This window comes from Corapipo altera, unplaced genomic scaffold (assembly GCF_003945725.1).
Source record: "Corapipo altera isolate COAL_440 unplaced genomic scaffold, ASM394572v1 48b, whole genome shotgun sequence".
In the NCBI taxonomy this organism is placed as follows: domain Eukaryota; kingdom Metazoa; phylum Chordata; class Aves; order Passeriformes; family Pipridae; genus Corapipo; species Corapipo altera.
Window position 1 is genome coordinate 5,674,092 of NW_020884884.1, and position 19,085 is coordinate 5,693,176.

The window sequence follows — 19,085 nt, forward strand, 5'->3', positions numbered from 1 at the left end:
TTTTGTCCTGTCACTATACACCACTGAGAAGAGTCTGCCTTCGATTTCTTCTCCCCTACAATTAGGTATTTTATACACATGGATAAGATTCCCAAGTATTCTCTTCTCCCTGTTGAACAGTCCCAGCTCTCTCCACTTCTCCTCTTAACAGCAGAGGTTTCATTCACTTGGCTGGACTCTCTCCAGTATGTTCATGTCTCTTTAGTGGGGAGCCCAGAACTGGACACATTTCTATACATTTAATGTCTTAATTGTTTTCTTATTAAATGTTCTCCTTGATGAATTTTTACTGAGGATGCCAACAGTAACAACATGATTCTAGGGGTAATACTATCCAATAGGTTCCAACATAGAATAAAGCACTTCAGTACACAACATCAAACAACTTCAGAAGTCATGAATCCTTGATTGATTAATAAGTCATCACTGAAAGATTCTGGAGTCAGATCAGAACTGGTTATAGCAATGACTCTTAAATAGATATATCTAAAAAAATACATATAGACACAATCCCAAATTTTTTTGTCAGTGCAAATATTACTGCTCATGTTCGAGAAGCATAATTATCCATTGTAAAGGTTTTGGTACTGTTGTTCTAATGATACAAATGAAGTAGGTCTCTCTCAACTATATACTAGTTTACATTTTTTTTTAATCTGTATTTGGCATTATCACCTGAGGTGTGAGTGCAGTATAGAGACTGCAGGAAGATGGTAAAAGAAGGATGAGAGTTTTAGCTACCTCCAATATTCAGCTGCTAGAAGAAATTTTAAAGACCATAACAGCACTTCACAAGGAAATATTGTCTCATTACTGCACAAGGAAAAATACCTTGTTCATCATGGCCCTGGGCTGAAAACCTCTGTACATAGTGCTTGAATCTACAAAAGACTGAATGTTTTGTGTGAAGTGATGAGTATTTGCCAGGGCACGGAAACTAAGGAAAGTCTCAGGGGGTTGCTCAGCCTCCACGTCACAAGTGATGACGTTGCAGAAAACAAAATCTTGTGACTGCAGCATCAGGAGAAAAAAAAGAGCAGTAATTAATCTTTAATAGCTACAGCCAGACCAGAATTCATGCTCAGATACCTGAAATAACAGAAACACATGCTCAAAACAGGCCTAAAAATACAGATCTAGAAAATTAAATTGCTAGTTCTGTAAACATCAAAACAGTGTTTCTACCGCTAGTGACAAATCTTCAAATAAATTGCAGTTACAGGGATAAAAATACAATTTCAACATATTACTGCAAAGTAAATCTCTGCTAAATTGAATGTTAGCCCCAGTCAGAGCTCTGTCTAGTATGAGTCAGTTTGAGTCAGCACAAAAACGGAGATAAATAAGGTTTAAGGAAAGCTCTACATAGGCTGTATGTACAATACAGCAATAGTCAATCTTCCATACAACGCTGTGAAAAACAGTCATGTAAGAAAACAGAGACTGAGATTTTTCTCTGAAAATTTTGCATGAAAACTAGGGCATGATAGGAGAAAAGTAGAGAATATAATATAATTATATAAATATTCACTGACATAGACAGTTACTCAGTGAAATAACTTTTTCCCTTTCTAGTACTTTGCATCCCCAAAGCTGCCCAAGGACTTCCAATACATTCTCCTTCTGATCACACACTCACAGAGGACATCTTAAGTTTTTCTCTTCCAGAAATGTATAGATTGAATGTATGTCGCGCATACGAAAAATGTAAGCAATTTCAGAATGTGTGTGCACACAGAGAAAAACATTCAAAATCTTGCTATTAAATCCATGTTAACAACCAGGTTTGAATAACAAGAAGCTAAGATCATGCTAGCTTGAACTTTTTTGTTGAGTCACCAAACTTACCTGCTTCTATGCTAACTAATTCTGACTAACCTGCAGCTCAAAAAGAGCATCGTCTTTCACTCTCCCTCTGTCTATCAAGCTTATTTGTCAACACTAAGGGAAAACAGTTTGAATTAAGAAAGGGTAAAAAATCTTCTGCTCAAGTTGTACATAGAAATGTACAATCCATCAGACAGGTGGTGCTGAACTGTATTTTCCGTCAGCGTACTGATCAGACTCAGTAAGTTTGCAAAGTCTGCCTGTTTTACAACCCAAAGCGGTATGACTAAAATATGAATAGCTTAAAAAGTTCTACTTTTTTTTTAAATGGAGTTACTAAAAAAATAAATTAAACTGTCACATATAGTACACCACACTCTACAAAAGTGCTTCATGTTAAACAATGCAAGTTAACTGTAGTATAGACCATAAAAGCCTTTAGCCATTTATAAGGTATAAAGGAGCAGTTTAAGACAGAAACGGTTTAGACAAACACTGAACCTTTTCTGGATTTTGCTGTAGCTAATTTCCATTAACTTTGCTAGGCATTGATCCAAAAAAGCAGTACACATTTTCCTGACAGTCCTTGATGTAAACGCCACTTTTATTCAGCTGCAATGAAGGTAAAAAAAGAGCACATTCTTTAAACATCTCAAGTCATCTAGAAAAAGCTAAATAGGAAAGTATCCAAGCAGCTATTGTGAGCAGATTAATATACTGGAAGCATTATTTAGCCTTATTTAGCATTATTTAGAAAAAGAAATAAGGCTGATCTAGATAAACAACAATAAGATTTTTTTATTTAAGTATCTACAAGCATGGAGATTTTTCTGAATGTACAACAAGTTGTTTATATCAAAGCAAAATTAAAAAACCCTCCGCACCCACAACTCTTCATTATGTTATTTAATGCTTTTAACAATATCCTCCATTACAGCAATAAAAACAACTGCTATGGATTTGTGGTGTTTCTCTGGATTTTACTGATGTCTCTCTTTCTCTCCTCTTTTCCTGTTGGAAATAAGGCCACAAGGTAGAGGGGTAAAAGAGCACGTACTGTTAAAATGACAACGAAGCCTTGGCTGCTTGGCTGAAACCCTTATATTTGCATCTCCCATCAATGCTCCATCTTGCTTGTAATCTTGCTTCAATACTTCACCAAATTTTACTTTTAGTAATACCCACCTCCCCACACATTGTGAAATAAAAGGAGTGTAGCATTTAAACTACACAAAAAATAGATATATTGTCAAGATGCTCAGCCCAAAGGCATGTGGCATGACATAGAAGGTGACTAATAAAAGGTTGGCTCAGTCTACCTTTCCTGGAGCTGAATGGAGCTTGGGTTATTATTCTAAACCCACTCCTGCTGTAAATGAAGATCAGCCTCAGACATTTTTGCCAGATGTCGGATAAACTTCCCTCTGCACATCTTTGGGTAGAGCAGAATTGGCTGCCATCAGATCTCTCTCAACTGAGCCTTCTGAGTCCCCTTACAAAAATAAATGATACTATCATGTAGCAGGGTACCTTGACAAGTAAATCTGTGTATGTGTTTGAGAGTGGTGGAGGAAGACAGGCATGAAAAAAATTGAAAGGTCCAAACATTTCCATTCCTAAAACCTTTTCAAGTTACACATGCACATCACATTTAGCCTCTAGAACCAAGCCAGAAATGGGAAGCTTGTATAATGGTTGTTTCTTAAGAAAGATAGCTTATGAAGGACAACACACACCAGAACAGATCATTTAGGTTAGAATTAAGAGTCAAGGTAAAGCACATGGAAAAAGTAATTTTGAGTTAGAGAGAAAATACTTATTTCACGTGCTTTGCAATGTAGTTACACCACTATGAATGCAAAATATACGAACATGGCAGGAGAAGTGGCTTCAGAGAGCAGACCACAACTTAAAGAACTTCTCCCTAAGGTGAGTTAAAGCTCATCAACAATAAATCTGCATTTTTACAGGACTGTGCACAACAATATTACTGAATGGCATGGAAAGATGAAATTGAAGGTCCAGATAAATGCATTTACATCTCCTAGTTAGCCAACAACAGAGAAAATACTTTGGGGAATACTGACCAGGTTAAGTCCTTCCCTTCCATGTGGAAGTTGGTAGTGACAGGACGAGCCCAAATTAGTGACAGGACAAGGGGAAATCTCTTCAAACTGAAAGAGCGTAGCTTTAGATTTGATACTAGAAAACAATTCTTTGCTGTGAGGGTGGTGAGGCACTGGAACAGGCTGCCCAGAGAAGTCAGGGATGCCCCATCCCTGGAAGTGTTCAAGGCCAGGTTGGATGGTGCTCTGAGCACCCTGGTTTAGTGAAAGGTGCTCCTGGCCACGACAGGGGCATTAGAAGCAGGTGATTTTAAGGTCCCTTACAAACCAAACCATTCTATGTTTCTGTGAAGTTGAGGAGACACCTAAGGCCAAATTCTGTACAGCAGTGAAAACTAGGCAATCCTATACAAAATATCACACTGAAGTCTTTTGCAGAAATATATCCACCAGTATTTCATCAGGGAAGTAATCCTACATTTTCCTATGGTAACCATTCCTAAACTTCTTCTAGCAACAGTGGTGGCACCCTGGGGATTTGGAATGACCCAAAGGTTCACTGTTCAGAGGGCTGCTGAATCCAACTGCAGTAGCTTGTTTTGGGAGCAGGCCAAAGGCATCAGACTGGTTTAGGGAGGGCTCAGGAACTGGGGTGCATGTTTTCTACCACACTGCAAACCCAGCCTGATGACAGAGTGTCAAGTAGCAAGAAGCCTCCCCTGAGAGACATTAGCTGGTACCTTTTTAGCGAATGTTCAGAAGATGGAAAACATCTAAGCACGCTGCATTTGCAACACATCTCATTTATACAGTTGTTCTGAGACAGGTTAAAGAAAACTTCTACATCAAGTCAGTGATAAGTATAGGTTTTTGCTTATACTAAAAATACTTTAACAAGTACCATGTAAATGAATTAAACTGCCCACAAATTAAACAAGCGTCCATCTTCATGGAGTAAAACAAATATTCACATTTATATCTTTTTGAGCTACCCATCCAGAGAATTGATAATCCAAGCGCACGGCATATGATGAAATTGGAGAAGCAGTTGAATTATTTCGTATGTGAACATGTGCACTGTGGAATAAGACTGTCAAGATGCTATGGCCAGAGTGACATGAAACATGCTTAGTACTATGAACTGCAAAATTAGAGATTACATTATTCTATTTTCATCTAGGACAACTTTAGAAGAGTTTTCTTTTTTTAAACATACAGTATTGTACTACTATACTGTACTACTACAGATTTCATTCTCTCCCACTTAAACCTATCAGTCAACTTATCCATAATAATTTTAAAATAAGATATAGAAACTGTACTATTTGTTGTGTTAAAGAAATCAAGTAAAATTAACTACCATGAATGTAATACCAAGACCTGCATTGTCTTTCACTGCTTCTCCTAGGGTATGAGAGGAGAGTAAGTGTGCTTCCTACAGTTAGTAAAATTGCATCTTTTCTATTTCCTGACGGTTTTTATTAGACAAATAATGCTAATACGATGTTGACTCATCTTTATGTCACAAAACCTAAATTCTTTGCAGTAGTCTGCTATTTAGGGTTTACAAGGATTTTTTGGGAGAGTACACGGATGGGTAAAATGTTTGTGGGAAAAGGTGCCCAGTACGGGGAGGGGCACGGGTGCTGCTTTTATGCATATCAGCAAAATGCTTGGAAAAGAACTCAAATCACTTGCTGGAGTTCCATTTGCCAGTGCAGTTTTCTGAGCTTCAGTTTTCACCCTCCACTGTACCACAACTGAAGAATAAACCCCTCCCCGCCCCCAATTTCGATACTTTTCTACAGAGGCAAGAGAGACCACCTAGTCAATCTTAAAAGTGCTTCCTTTCAGAAAATGTGCTCAGTTAAATGACAAGCCAACTCTTCAGTGTCTAACCCTGAACCCCAGGAATCACCACAAGAGTGAACACCTCAACGCATACCCTGAATCTGGGTCATCCGCAATGCAGCCATTTGCCAAAAATAACGGGACAGCATAAAAACAGGAGCATGGGTGAAGAGCTGAAAGAGAGCGAGGAGCAGATGGGACAGTGGGAAGGGAAGCGACACATCCTGACTAACAGTTACCGGCTATTTTATCTATCTGCAGTTCAGCACACTGAAAATGGAGGGCAGGGTGTGACTGAGCAGCTGGGGAAGCAGATGGGACGGAGGAAAGGCTGAAAATTGTGACAAAGCTCTGCCAAAGAGAATGTCAACTTATTTAATTTTTAAAGTGAGCAGCAGAAATGAAGATGGGTTGAGTCCAAGCAATAGGGTATCTTATGCTTCTTAATTCACATTGTCATTGGGTAATGGTGACAAAAGTGTGTTTGGGAGACTGCAGAAACAAAGGGAGGGACTACATGTGCTCATTAATGATAGTAGAAGTTAGGCTCAAAGATCAGCAGGAGCAGGGAAAAGGCAACTGATGAGAGGCTGACATCTCAATAGGATACACACTCCTGCACTCTGAAGCTGAGGGACAGATGCTCAATACAGTGAGAGTAGAGACTGTACCACAGAACAGAAACACAACAAAAATAAAGAATTCTGTTTGAATACATGCACAAAATATTCATTTATGAAATAATCCAAAAGAAACTGTGGAGTCCCTAGGGTTGCAACAGTAATGAGGTAAAGAACAGGCCTGCAAGTGAATGAGATGTGCTACCAGATCTTATCCATTAATAACTTCCACACCAAACAGAAGAATAAATTTACTTCCCCAACAACATACACTGTACCCTTCAGGAATCATGGCAGTTATTCCTGTTTGCTCTGTTCTTCAGCTAACTCTAACCTAGAACCAGTCCCCTTTACTTCACTTTGCTTTATTTTTCTTGCATTTTATTTTGCTTGCAGTTGTTCCCTTCTTTCTGCCCAAGCTGAACTGTGGCCTGAGGTCATATCCTGTTTCCTTTCAAGGTATATACTTTCCTTCCAAAGCAAAGGTAAAAATTAGCTCCTAGAAAGTTCACACATGAAGGCAGGAACTGACAGCATTTTACCAAGAGACAGGATGATGCAAACAACCTGTAATTCCCTACATCACTCCTATAAAAAGAGGACCACACAATTAAAATCAAGCAGCTGTCAGTTAAGATCTATTTTCACAAATAGAACTTGATTCTGAATTTAGGAATAAATGCTATATATAGCATTTGAGAAGATACTCATCTTCTCTATTGATGTCTTACTAAACATTCACTCAACAAAACGCTGTCTTGCACTAGCACCATTTCATTTTTAGATTTTCCGAAGGATCTACATTTATAGCATCTCTCAGCAAACAGCCAACTCCCCCTTCTGTTTGAAGAAAGCCTCCTACCGGTTCATATGTATCCACTACACTTACAGATGCATGTGTGAAAGTTTGACATACACAAAAGTAAATTTCTATACTTGCTCCTACATTTAACTCTTCACCATCAAAGAACCTGCCCAAACATTTATTTTTTTAAAGTGGCAGCTTGTGAAAAGTGTGAAATGAACAGCATTGAAATGCACCATCCTCTTTTCTGTCTTATGTTTAAAGCAAGGGATTTAACCAAGTAATGGCAGTGTACATACTCCTATAAACGTGTCTCAGCTCTCACCAAGGAGGACTGATCGAGAGAGTCGCACACTCTCCTCTGTGTCCAGGTCCTTGACATCCTTAGTTTTGTTCTTCTGGTTCCCATTATGCTCATTCTGATTCTTTCAGCTCCCTCATCCACACTTTAACATTTTTACCTTTTAAACTGTAATCCAGTTGGGAAGGGATTTAACTTCATCAATCATTAGTGATACATTTTCATCCTGCCCTCATGGCCCTCCCCAACACTGCCATCATGAAACTATTATCAAATAAATAATACACAGTAATAATCCCCATGGAGACATCTGATAAACACTCCCAGCAAATACAGACCTCACTTCCCCTGTGGCAAGTTTCTGTAGCTCAAGGCACAGTAGAAAGATCAGAGTGCAACCACTCCTCAGTACTTTAACTTGTATTTCTGTAACTGCTGACACCTAATGCCTGGACTAATTTTTGAGGTGAACCACAGGGGGAGGCTGTATTCAAGTAACTGTAACAAAGCAGTACATAACCACCATCAGTCTGCCTTGTTTTCACACCACAGCATGATTTACTTCCTTTTGAAACTGCATTATGAACTGGCCAGCAGAAAACTGCCCAACATCTCCAAAACAAAGAGTAAATAATTCTGGTAGGTGGGAGAAAAGTTTTTTCTATTGTGACAGCTGAGCAGCTATGCAAGGGGCTTCCAAGCTGACATTGTGGTCTGAAACAGAGCAGTAATGATTAAAGACAGGCAGAAAATCACAACAGTTTCTCCAGTGCTGGCATAAAAAATAATAATTTTTGCACAGATTTGACAAAAAATGGATGCCTGTACTCAAAAGGTAGGAAACAACAGAATGTGTTATCTCTGAAATCTTTCTGCAGTCATTTTTGTCATTCAGCATATAAAAGCCAGTATCATATTGCATACACTTGTCCCTCACACAAAACAACTCCTACTATGTTTTCAGTCTTTGTTACTGAGTATGAGGCAAGAACCTCCCTCAGAAAAAAAAAAGACAGTGTCCCAATGCAAGTGTGTCTGTGTGCATGCATTGTCAGCAGAGTTCTCAAAATGTTATGGGATTTACTTCTGTGAAGACAAATGAACCCTAACAAGAGGGTGGAGAAGAGAGAAAATAATAAAATCAAGCAAAAACAGAAATGTGGCAAGAATTGCTTGACTCAGAATTATTGTTGGCAAAGCTAGAAGTCACTGTAATGATAAGGATACATCAACCAGCCCCTATTTACCTTTGATGGTCATTCAGCAGCTCAGTACAAAGCAGCACCTCAACAACTCAGCTTGCTGCTTCTAGGTACCATACAAAGACCAGTTGTCACAAGTCTGCCTTCACATCTAGGAAGGGAAGTTTCTGCCAATTTTGAGTCAGAGTACATCTACTTTGGATAGTAAAGATTTCTGGTTAGACCAATGATATGGCTGAACTCAAGGTTGAGGTGAGGGGTACAGAGTGGGTGGCAAGCCCCTTCCAGTGGTCTAGGTTTTGACATTATGAGTAGTACCTAATCTCAAAAAACAATTCTGCATTAGAGAATGTGAGTTTGAGGAAGGCTTCACGAGAGTGTGTTGAGACAAACTCAACAGAAGGCTAGAGCAAGTATACAAAAATGTTATGAAGAAAGTATCATTGGCAAAGCTTGTCACTCAATTGAATCACCACGTTTCAATAAAAATATGTATGAATTAAACAAAACTATTAGTAAAAAAGAAAAGGCCAGACATACTTGACAACAGTAAACAAGTGATATAAATACTTTTCTCACCAAATGAAGCAAAACAGAGATCAAAGCCTAGTGTGTGCTGAAGAACAGCTGAGAAGAGTCTTCATTTATTGCAGAGATATTATTAAAGATTTTATCTCACAAGGTGATCAACAAACATATCTCCCTTGAATGACTTCCTATTGTTTGGTCACATCTTGCCTCAGCTACAGAAGGAAACTTTACTTATCTCACAACAGTTCAAAGTGAGTTATACATGCAAAAATAAATTCTGCCATTAAAGGAAATAGTTATACATTTACTCAGTGGCTGTGAAATTCACAGGAATTTGAGCTTGGTTAGGCTGAATATGGGCCCTAACACAGGGCTGAATAATTACTGCAGCGGAAACTAATTGGTTTCTTTGTCCCACTGCCTTTAAACACAGAGGCTCAATCTACTAGCCTGTACTGCTTAGGTACATTTGCAAGAGGGAGGTTCCAAGTAGTTGAGCTCCTCCTCTTCCACTTCTTTTCCTTGGTTTTTGGTTCTTGCATTGTACTGGTTTGTGTGCTTTTCAGATGCCTCTTCATTGGTCAAATCATCTAGCAATAAAATAACCAGAGGAAGTAAAGCTTTCTGCTGGGGTAAAGAGCTAAGTCAGCTCAGCAAAGATTCCAGCAGGAAGGCATGTGGAGGAGGAAGGGGCAAGACTGCAAGGAAGGGAGGAAAGAGAAATTAAACCTTTCCCTCTTCAATAGCAATGAGCTGTTAGATCAGCTAATTCCCTTTCGAATCACAGCCCAGAGGTCAGGCTCACCAGTCAGAACCTTTCCATGCTCCACACCAGCTGTCTGCAGGACCACTATATAATGCATAACTATAATGAACAACTGTAGAGATTTTAATGCATCTAGCAGAATCAACAGGGTAAACAAAATTAGGCAGAGAAAAAAAAAATGGCCACCCACCCCCCACCCCTAAACTCTGAAAGACATCTAAAATTCTGTTCTCTGCAAAGCTAAAGATATCAATTGTCAGATGTACCACATGTCTGTTATCCAAAACACTGGAGATATTTTAACTGTAAAGACAAATGTATGTTCATTCTTTCGAGGAAAGAAGAGGAATCACACTAATCAAAATCATGGACATCATACAAAATATTTTCCCTTTTGCAAAGAGGGGTTGGGTAGGAAATTTCAGCATACTGAAATAGAATTAACTAGTGCACCTCATTCCAGCCATAAATGAAAATGTAGAAATCAAAGTATTTTATACTTTAAAAAAAACCAAAACACTTACAAGGATAGTACAAATTACTTTAAAACATGCCATGCTTAAAATTAGTTGGTTTCTCAAAATGAATTTTTTACGGCATATTTAGCTTCTTACTAAATAAATCTAGAAATAAGATCTTAAACTAAAAATTCATCATAGTGTGATTGTTAAAAGAGAGACCTTTACAACTCAATTAAAAAAAAAAATCTTACTAAACTGAATGACATGTTTTCACTGTAAGAAAGAACTAAAAAGATAAATGTTGCTGTTTCAATTCACATTAAAACTTTAATTTTATCCATCTGCCAACTTCACCTACCCTTGCTACATATTCCTTTCGGATGATTTCCAAATATTTCTTTTTTAAAAATCCATTGATTTAAAGGTGTTGCCAGCTATTCTAAGGTTTAAATAATTCTAAATCTATTTTTGTACCAAGATCTAATTTTTTTAATAGATCTATATGTCGCTTTCCTTAAGGAAAAAAAATTAAAACACTGCAAGAAGGATAGCCATAAGCATTTTCTTTCAGAAATCTGACACATTATTTATTAAAAGTCAATACAAATTCTATCGCTGATTTCAAATGAGTTACCACTGGAGTCTCTGTTCATCTGTAAGAAATGAATATAGAATCAGTGAAGCAAAGCACTACTTTGCTCAGTACAGGTCTAAATATCACTTGAAAATTTAAAAAAAAAAAAAAAACAAACAAAAAAATTGCTAGAAACACGATGAAACTTCTCCCGTTTAATATAAAGTTCCCAGATAAGCCTAGTTTACAACGCATAGCATTTATTTTTGTTTTATACATAATGTTTTGCTGAAAAGACAATATTAATTAATCCAGTTCCAATTTACTGATAACTAACAATTAATCTCTAGGGGGAAAAAAAGATATGTAGACAACTTCTCATAACACAACTTACTGAAACGTGAAAGTTCAGAACTGTGTAAGCTGAAAAGTACATAAGGAGAATCAGCTCTTTTAAAGCTGAAATCAGGAAGCCACACACTGGTTTGAAACCAGTACAAATTAAAAAGTTTCAGAACCAATTTTTTTGGGTCAGGAAATTTACTGTTTTCAGTAAATATTTCTTTGTATGCCGATTTTACTTCTCACAAATACTGCCCATGCTTCTTTGTTCATTCTAGCTCAATATGCCTGAGATGACATTTAAAACCTGTCAGACTGCTACAAAAGTGTTATTTCCTCATATTGCACTAAGTTTGAAGTGCTGAGACTGAAACTACCATAAAATCTGCATAAATATAGGGTCTTTATATATATATTTATATATATATATGTATATATATATTTAGTCACACAAGGATTCAGTGAAGGATGAGACCTGAACGTGCTTCATTTAGATTTCTAAATCTTCCCTTTGCAAGAAAATTGAGAAAATATGGGGGGAGAAGGAGACAGTTTTGATACCGGTTTTGTTATTATTTGTCATTAATTCCATTTTAAAAACAGAGCACAATTAAAATTCAACTTATACTTTTAGATTTTTTTATATTTTATTAATTAAATACCTCCTGCTCAACTTAACTATGTAATTTAATTTAACAATAATATATGAGGAGGTTTGGTAAACAGTATGGGTTAAAAAAAGCATATACCTGTGCTTTGTATAAATTCAGAAACTCATCTGCTATTCTGGGGACAAAAATAAACTTTCCTTCTCAAAAATAGGCCTCAAGAGCCAACACAGACACTGAGTGAAGCTCAAGAATGCAAAGGATTTCAGCTTGTCAACAGATGACATTTAAGTGAAAAACCCAGCCCCCAGAAGGGAGTCTTCAACACCATAGTGACTAGGCTTGCAGCACATCTCTCACTAAGACAGGATTATAGGAATGTTTCCAAAAGCCAGATTACATGGGGGAAATTTATACAGGGCATTAAGAAACTTTCAGTTTCTTTCAAAAGTGGTACATCTCAGAGAATGTCATATCACTCCACCTCTTGATAAGGAAATGTCAAAATCCAACTATTCATCTGCTCCCCAGTCTCAGCATTCAAGAAGAAAATGGGAGTTAGAAGAGTGAGGAAAGAGCAATAAGGAGTGGTTTGCAAAGACTGTAGCTCACATCATTGTAGAGAAACCTTCAAGGCACAAGGCAAATCATGACTCAGCCATTACTGAATGCAGCAAGATCTGTCTAATGCACTAATTTAGATGCCAAGACTATTCATATTAAAAATATTGGCTTCAGAAATATTTCAGGGAAAGATGTGAAAGTGTCTTCTAAGGAAGGTCTACAGCTATGTTTCCAAACAGAAATGAACAAAAAAGGAGACATGGAAGACACTAGATAGGCCAATAAAAACACTGGATGAAAACAAAGAGGAGGAAAGGGAGTAAAATGCACTTGGTTCATTGTTAGGGAGTTCATTTATGCAAAAAAGAACCCTCGTGCCAACATCAGTTAACTATAAGTAGAACTACATGTTAGAAATTAATCCAACATATAAAACCCCCACCTTCATAATGCCATAGCCATTATAATTTCTGTGATATTTAAGCACTTAATTCCTTAAGAGTTCTTTTAAAATTTCTACTATATATGACACCAGATAATAAGCCCCTATAATTATATTTCCACATACAGCTGGATGCCTAAAAAGCTATGTTGCCCTCCAGTCTAGAGACAAACATATGCAGCTGATCAGATGGTGAAGCTCAGTTACACTCTAGAGGGAAGATTAACGGATCTGATAAACTCCTTCTCTAGGAAGGTAAAAAGCTGCTTCCAGACTACCACTGAAATCACAGTGATGGACAACTGGGTGATATAAGGTAGCACTGGCTGTTATTGGCTCCTAAATTACTGATTTGCATCAGCTGCCATACATGGGATGCTACAACAGTGAAAACTGAAATGGCTGGGATGGAGAACAAGCATAATTACTTGAGCATCAGGATTCCATCAGGCTGCAGAGTGAGTCTCTACTCCAACAACATTATATAGGAGTAGAAATTCTGTGCCTTGTCACAGGAAGGAAGTAAGGCATATGAATTATTTATTCTTACAGTTATTAGAAGATTTGGGATTAAGTAGAGAGCAAACCTGCAGATTAAAATGACCATCAACATTAAAAAATAGTCAATAAAATATTTTTAAAAATTAAAATAGTGCTTTTTGCATATGATTGCATGTCAAAGTCAACTTTGTCCTTTGGAAATGACAGCACGAAGGTCAAAAGTATAAGTAAAGTGAAAATATCAGAGGACTTCAAGGCAAAATAATAGTTTCTTTACTTGGATCTTTAGTGGCATAACATTTCCCAGTGTAAGCTTGTTCCCAGATGCAAGCAGCTGCTACATGCTCATTTGTCCAGGAAACACATGGTTAGAAATATACACTCCTAATTTTAGTGAAGATGAATATTTTAAGGCCATCCTGAGTGAAATCAGAATACAAATGTTAAAACTGGCTTCTGTTCAGCCATATACAACGTGACAAGCATTTGCTTACTCTAGGACTGCAGAGGAAGCTTTTAAGACCACGCATATTTCCACTGTTTGCTTTAATGATACTTTGCAAAATTCCAGTTATATTAACTAGCTATTACCCCAGATACTGGAGGGTGAGCAAGGGAATGCTAACTCTTTTATCTGTTATCCATGACTTTAATCTTGGTTAAACCAAACTAGTAACCAGGAACTTCAGATGAGCATGGAGCCAGGAAACAAGAACAGAAATAAAGAGAGATTCAACTTACAATTAAATCTTGAATAAGTGAAATAGAAAGTATCCTCTTGATGCCATTTTCCACAATTACTCCAAACCAATTAAGTGCGCCCCAGTACCACAAATAACTCTGTCCTCCGTGCCAATAGCTTACAAAGGCAAAAGTGAGGGCTGTAGAAAATAGCATTCCAAGCAAACTGGACTGAGATCCTCCCATTGGAACATAAATGTACCTGTAGGTGAAACAACAGATAAGCAACTTTGTTAGAGATTTCACAGAAATCTCAGAAAAACATCCACCACAGAACAAATGTGTTAATTTCTAGCATAAAAAAAAAAATTGAATAATTACCTGACATGCTCTACTTACAGAGCTTGCCCTAGTTTCTGCAAAGCTGCAGACCACTTCATGAAATCTGTGCATGTAACATTTGGCAAAAAGACAGTTTTGTGGTCCTGGGAACTCTCTATTAGGCAATGTATAGCATAAACTACATTCTCAGAATTATAAATGGCAAATACTCAGGTTATTTAAACTGGAATAGTTCTAAGTCAACTACAAAAATTACCCATAATCTTCATGTGAATTTAAATGACAGAACAAAAAATTTAAAGCATTATATATAGTCATTACCCATAATTTTCCTTTTGTCAGAAATAGACTTTCATGCAAACATGTTTTATTTTTAGAAGTTTGTGATTTCTTTCTTTTTATTTCTTTCATGAAAAATTATATGAAGTGAAAATATTTCCTATTTTGGTCTTATATTATACTCTCAGGATCATGTCTTCCTAATGACCTTCAGAGCACAGGTACCAAAAAAGTCCCAAAACCTATATGAAGCACTCTGCATGCATTCTGTATTTAAATTGAATCCAAGAGTCAGAAGATTAGTCATTACTTGATGCTTGTAAGTGTCCAGAAAGCAGTGCTCCTTCTGTAAAAAGAACAGAAGCAATGGGATGCTGAAAACTGACGCTGGTTTGTGGGTCATTTCACTTCCATCCTTCCTAAATAACTACATCCACTCCTGGCATTTTCTGAGTAAAGCATGGCCACTGGCCAGAATTTATTTGAAGAAATTGCATATTTCTGTCAACACTTGAAGAAGCCCATCAGGCAACGGAGTCACCATCCAGCTCATGGGTACCAGAGAGGAGATGTGCTATATGAGAACTATCCGTGACAGCTCTCCTCAGCTGTCACTCCTTCAGCATGACACACTGTACTCATTTGAGACTATTCCTACTTACTAAGATAATTAAAGGAAATTTTTTGCAGTGAAGTTTTTCTCTCTGGTTATCAGTTTTCACATTCAGAGATAAATATTAGCTTAAAAATTTAAAAGGGAAATTAACATACTGCTTTTTTTTCGTAATCTTAGGAAGTAAGAAAATAAGTAACAGGGTAAAAGAAAGTGATGAGCATAATTAAAGGGTAAGCAGAAAAGTCATTAAAAAAACAACTGTCAAATGCTCTAAATGCTCTTTAAGCATAACATCAGTACACGTTTTTACTTCAACCTGCTACAGGGAGCATCTGATTACACTTAAAATGTTTTCAAGCATGGGCGTGCTTTTTCACTAAACATATGAAAATAAATAGAACTTAAGATCAATAGTTTCTATTTATGTTGTGTTTTTCTTCTCTCTCTCCTTCCTATGTTTAAACAATGTGACAATAACAGACACTTGCAATTGCAGTCAATTAAACTCATAGCAGAGATGTTCATCTTAGCAGGTGAATTCCCTGCAGGACTGTGGCATGGAGGGTGAAAAGAGCAGAGCCACAGATCCCGCTGCTTCAGTAAATTCCTTCTACGAAAAGGATTATAGAAATGAGAGAGCCCTTTTTAAAGGCTAAGTGGTTTATTTTTTAGGCAGGGCCCATTGCTCCAGGCTGGCAGGAGGAGGGCTGACAGCCCTGCTCCGAGGCAGGGAAACCACATCCCTGAGAGAAGCACCTCCATGCCCCTATGGGCCTGCAAGCACGGCAGTGCTTTGTTTCACAGAGCTTCACCCAGAGGAGCCCAAAACAGGACACTGCCAGCCCTGCCATGCTCAGCAAAGCTCATTCTCTGTCTGCCATACATTTACTGAAACACAGCACTTAAAAGTAACCCAGACACTACGTGTGACAGAGACCTGACTCTAATCCCCAGAGAAACCCTTCTGCTGACCTCATAAGGCCCTGGGTTAAATCCATGGCACAAAAGGTAGCTTTCACTGCAGAAGTAGCTCTGGATTTCTGCACAGTGCCCTCTCCTGCAGTGAGACTGTTTTGTATGCTCCAGCCATCTTGTCAGCACAGGCAGCCTCCACTGGCACTGCCATTGCCTGGAACAGCTCAGCAGCACCAACTTGTTCATTTCCCATTGCAGCTCAGTTTAGGTTGGCCTGAAGCGTTTTCAGTTTACTGTGCAGAGAAAAATAGGCTATTTTCTGATTTTTAGTGTTTAACAGCAGCAGCTAGATGATTGAGCGGCAATAACTCATAATTCTGATGAATGTTCAAGGTTAGTGAAGTTCTAGCTCCTAATGAAACCCATGGCAAATGTGCCACAGAAAATACACTTGCGCTATCTATGTGAAAACCTGTCTGAAGAAGGACAGAAGCCAAAATGAGTCAAAATCTTTACTAACACTTTGACCTTCCCCTCCAGTACTGTGGAGAGTCTGCCTCCCTTCCCAGAGGAGAAATGCAAAGCAGAAAGCAATGCCCCTTTTCTTCCCTGCTAGTGCCATGAGAAAATGGAAAGGCAGCTGGCTGCCATTCCTTGTCACAAGAGCAGTAATTACTCTCAGATGCTGTGGTCTTGCCTCCCCCCATCAGGGCATTCCCACTAGCAATTTTAAAGTGGGTATGAAGGAGTGATTGATGTTGAGTCATTTCTAACAAACAGTGTGAAGAGCAATTCTGTAAGTTCCTGTGTTTTTTACACAGAAAAAAATATTGTGAAAAATTAATTGTTACATTACAGAACAAATGAGGAAAAAAAAACTTTGCTACCTCTTCATCCATGCACATCCTATCCATGTGATGTACTCGTCCATACATGCTTACGCTGGCAGGTCTGCATACAAGCAATAGACAACTCAGTGTACAGCCAGGGGCAGAGCCTGCCTCAATGCCAGATACTTTGTGCTCTCTGACATAACCAAAATTGTCTTGAAAAAGAACCACTGCCAGAGCTCTCATTGTTAAAAAAATGCATTTTACTTAATTTTTAGCATCCTGGTGGTTTAGAATCTAATTTCTCAATACTTTCCCTGTGTGTTTTCACAGAAGAGTAGTCATTTGATTACACTTACACTTGAGTGCAACAGAGAATAAACCATTAAAACACATTATTAAGCCAGATGTGGAAGAAACATATTACTTCTGTATTATCATTTACAACACAACACACACTTTGTAAAAAACAATTTGTTATGGTTTAACCCTGGCCAGCAACTAAGCCCCACACAGCCCCTGGCTCACTCTCCCTTGGTGGGATAGGGAAGAAAAGGAGTTTCGTACAGTACATTCGGAAAGTTGTTAGCAGTTTGCTAATGAAATCTGTGAGAAGGGAAGGAAGAAGGCAGGGAGAGAGAGAGTTCAAGGGGCAATGGCTACTGCAATTTGATGTCTTTTTTATCTGCATCCTTCCTAACTTTTCTCTTTCTTACCAATACTACTGTCTACCTTCAATCTATCCCTTCAGTCCCTCTGTACTGTGAACCCTGTACTGTACCCAGGGTTTAAACAAACGGAGAAGTTGCTGTAGAGCATGCTGACCTGCTGCACCATATGTAGAATAGCATTACATAAATATATAATTTGAAGCTTTCATGCAGCTTTTAAGACTATTCTCATTTCTAATCGCAGAAAATCCACGGCACAGCTCAAAATCCCCAATTCAGGGACTACTAGCACATAAAAGTAACCGTGGGTCCTCATGGCAGCCTAACACATCTCAAAGAAACACCCTTGTAGGAAAGTTTCTTAATAGCTCATAAACAGATTACACATTTACTCTAGATGTGCAAGGAGGGCAGACTTAGCTGAAAAATGTGGTGCCATTATACAAAAAATTTATCTTAACTCACGTACTCACAGGAAAAGAAAACTCAGCAGTTATTTGATGGTCAATGAATCAAAGGCAGACAAATGAAGGGAAGCAACAAAATATTTTGCAAAGAGAAAAGGATGTCAAGATAACTAGATCTGAGGGTAGTAATTGGTCATGTCCCTCCACGTTGTTTTAGAAGGATAGGCAACAATGGTCCCGCTTAAGATCCATGAAAATTACAAACAGGAAGATTAGATCTGTGGGAGATGCTCAGTATCAAAAAATGCAGGCAAGGTGAGTATTTAAAAATAAAACATCAACTTAGGGGACCAAAAGTCAATCTCTTACAAAACTTTAAAGGAGAAATTTGAAGGTGAAAGAACATATTTCTAGGCAGACTATCAGAAAGGAACTTCTAAATGCCACAGGCCAAGCTTTGCCAACCATTCCTGGGCTGGCTAGACCTCCTTTAAGGAAAACAAGGAAAGGCACATCATGCTGTTAAAAGAAAATGTTGTGCACAGTAGATGGAGAGAAGAGAAGGGGGAAGAGAACACCATGTAATTAAGAGTACCTTAAAACATGTGGAGTGCGTTTGAAGCACATAAATACAAATTTTGAGAGGATGTTATACAGCAAAATTATTTGCACACACCCCCCCAAACCTGACATAACTAAACATACATTCTTAGCCTTCCCCTCCCAAGGCAAAGATGTCAGTCTTAACTATATTTCTATAGACTCTGCTTTGATTTCAAACTAAAACTTACACGCTATTAAACATGTTACTTTCACAAACAAAGCATACTGTGTATGTGTCTTCCGAATAACAAAGCGCCTTACTTTTCATCCCATGTACAGT

General features: G+C 38.0%; 1 protein-coding gene across 2 annotated transcripts in view; it reads right to left on the minus strand.

The window, feature by feature from the left end:
• The window catches only part of HHAT (hedgehog acyltransferase), a 144,112-nt gene that overhangs the window by 57,557 nt on the left and 67,470 nt on the right, over nt 1-19,085 (minus strand). For both annotated transcript variants that reach the window (XM_027641686.1, XM_027641685.1), the window contains one exon: nt 14,203-14,404. In XM_027641686.1, the coding sequence (XP_027497487.1) occupies nt 14,203-14,404 (202 nt within the window). The remainder of the gene's footprint in view (nt 1-14,202; nt 14,405-19,085) is intronic.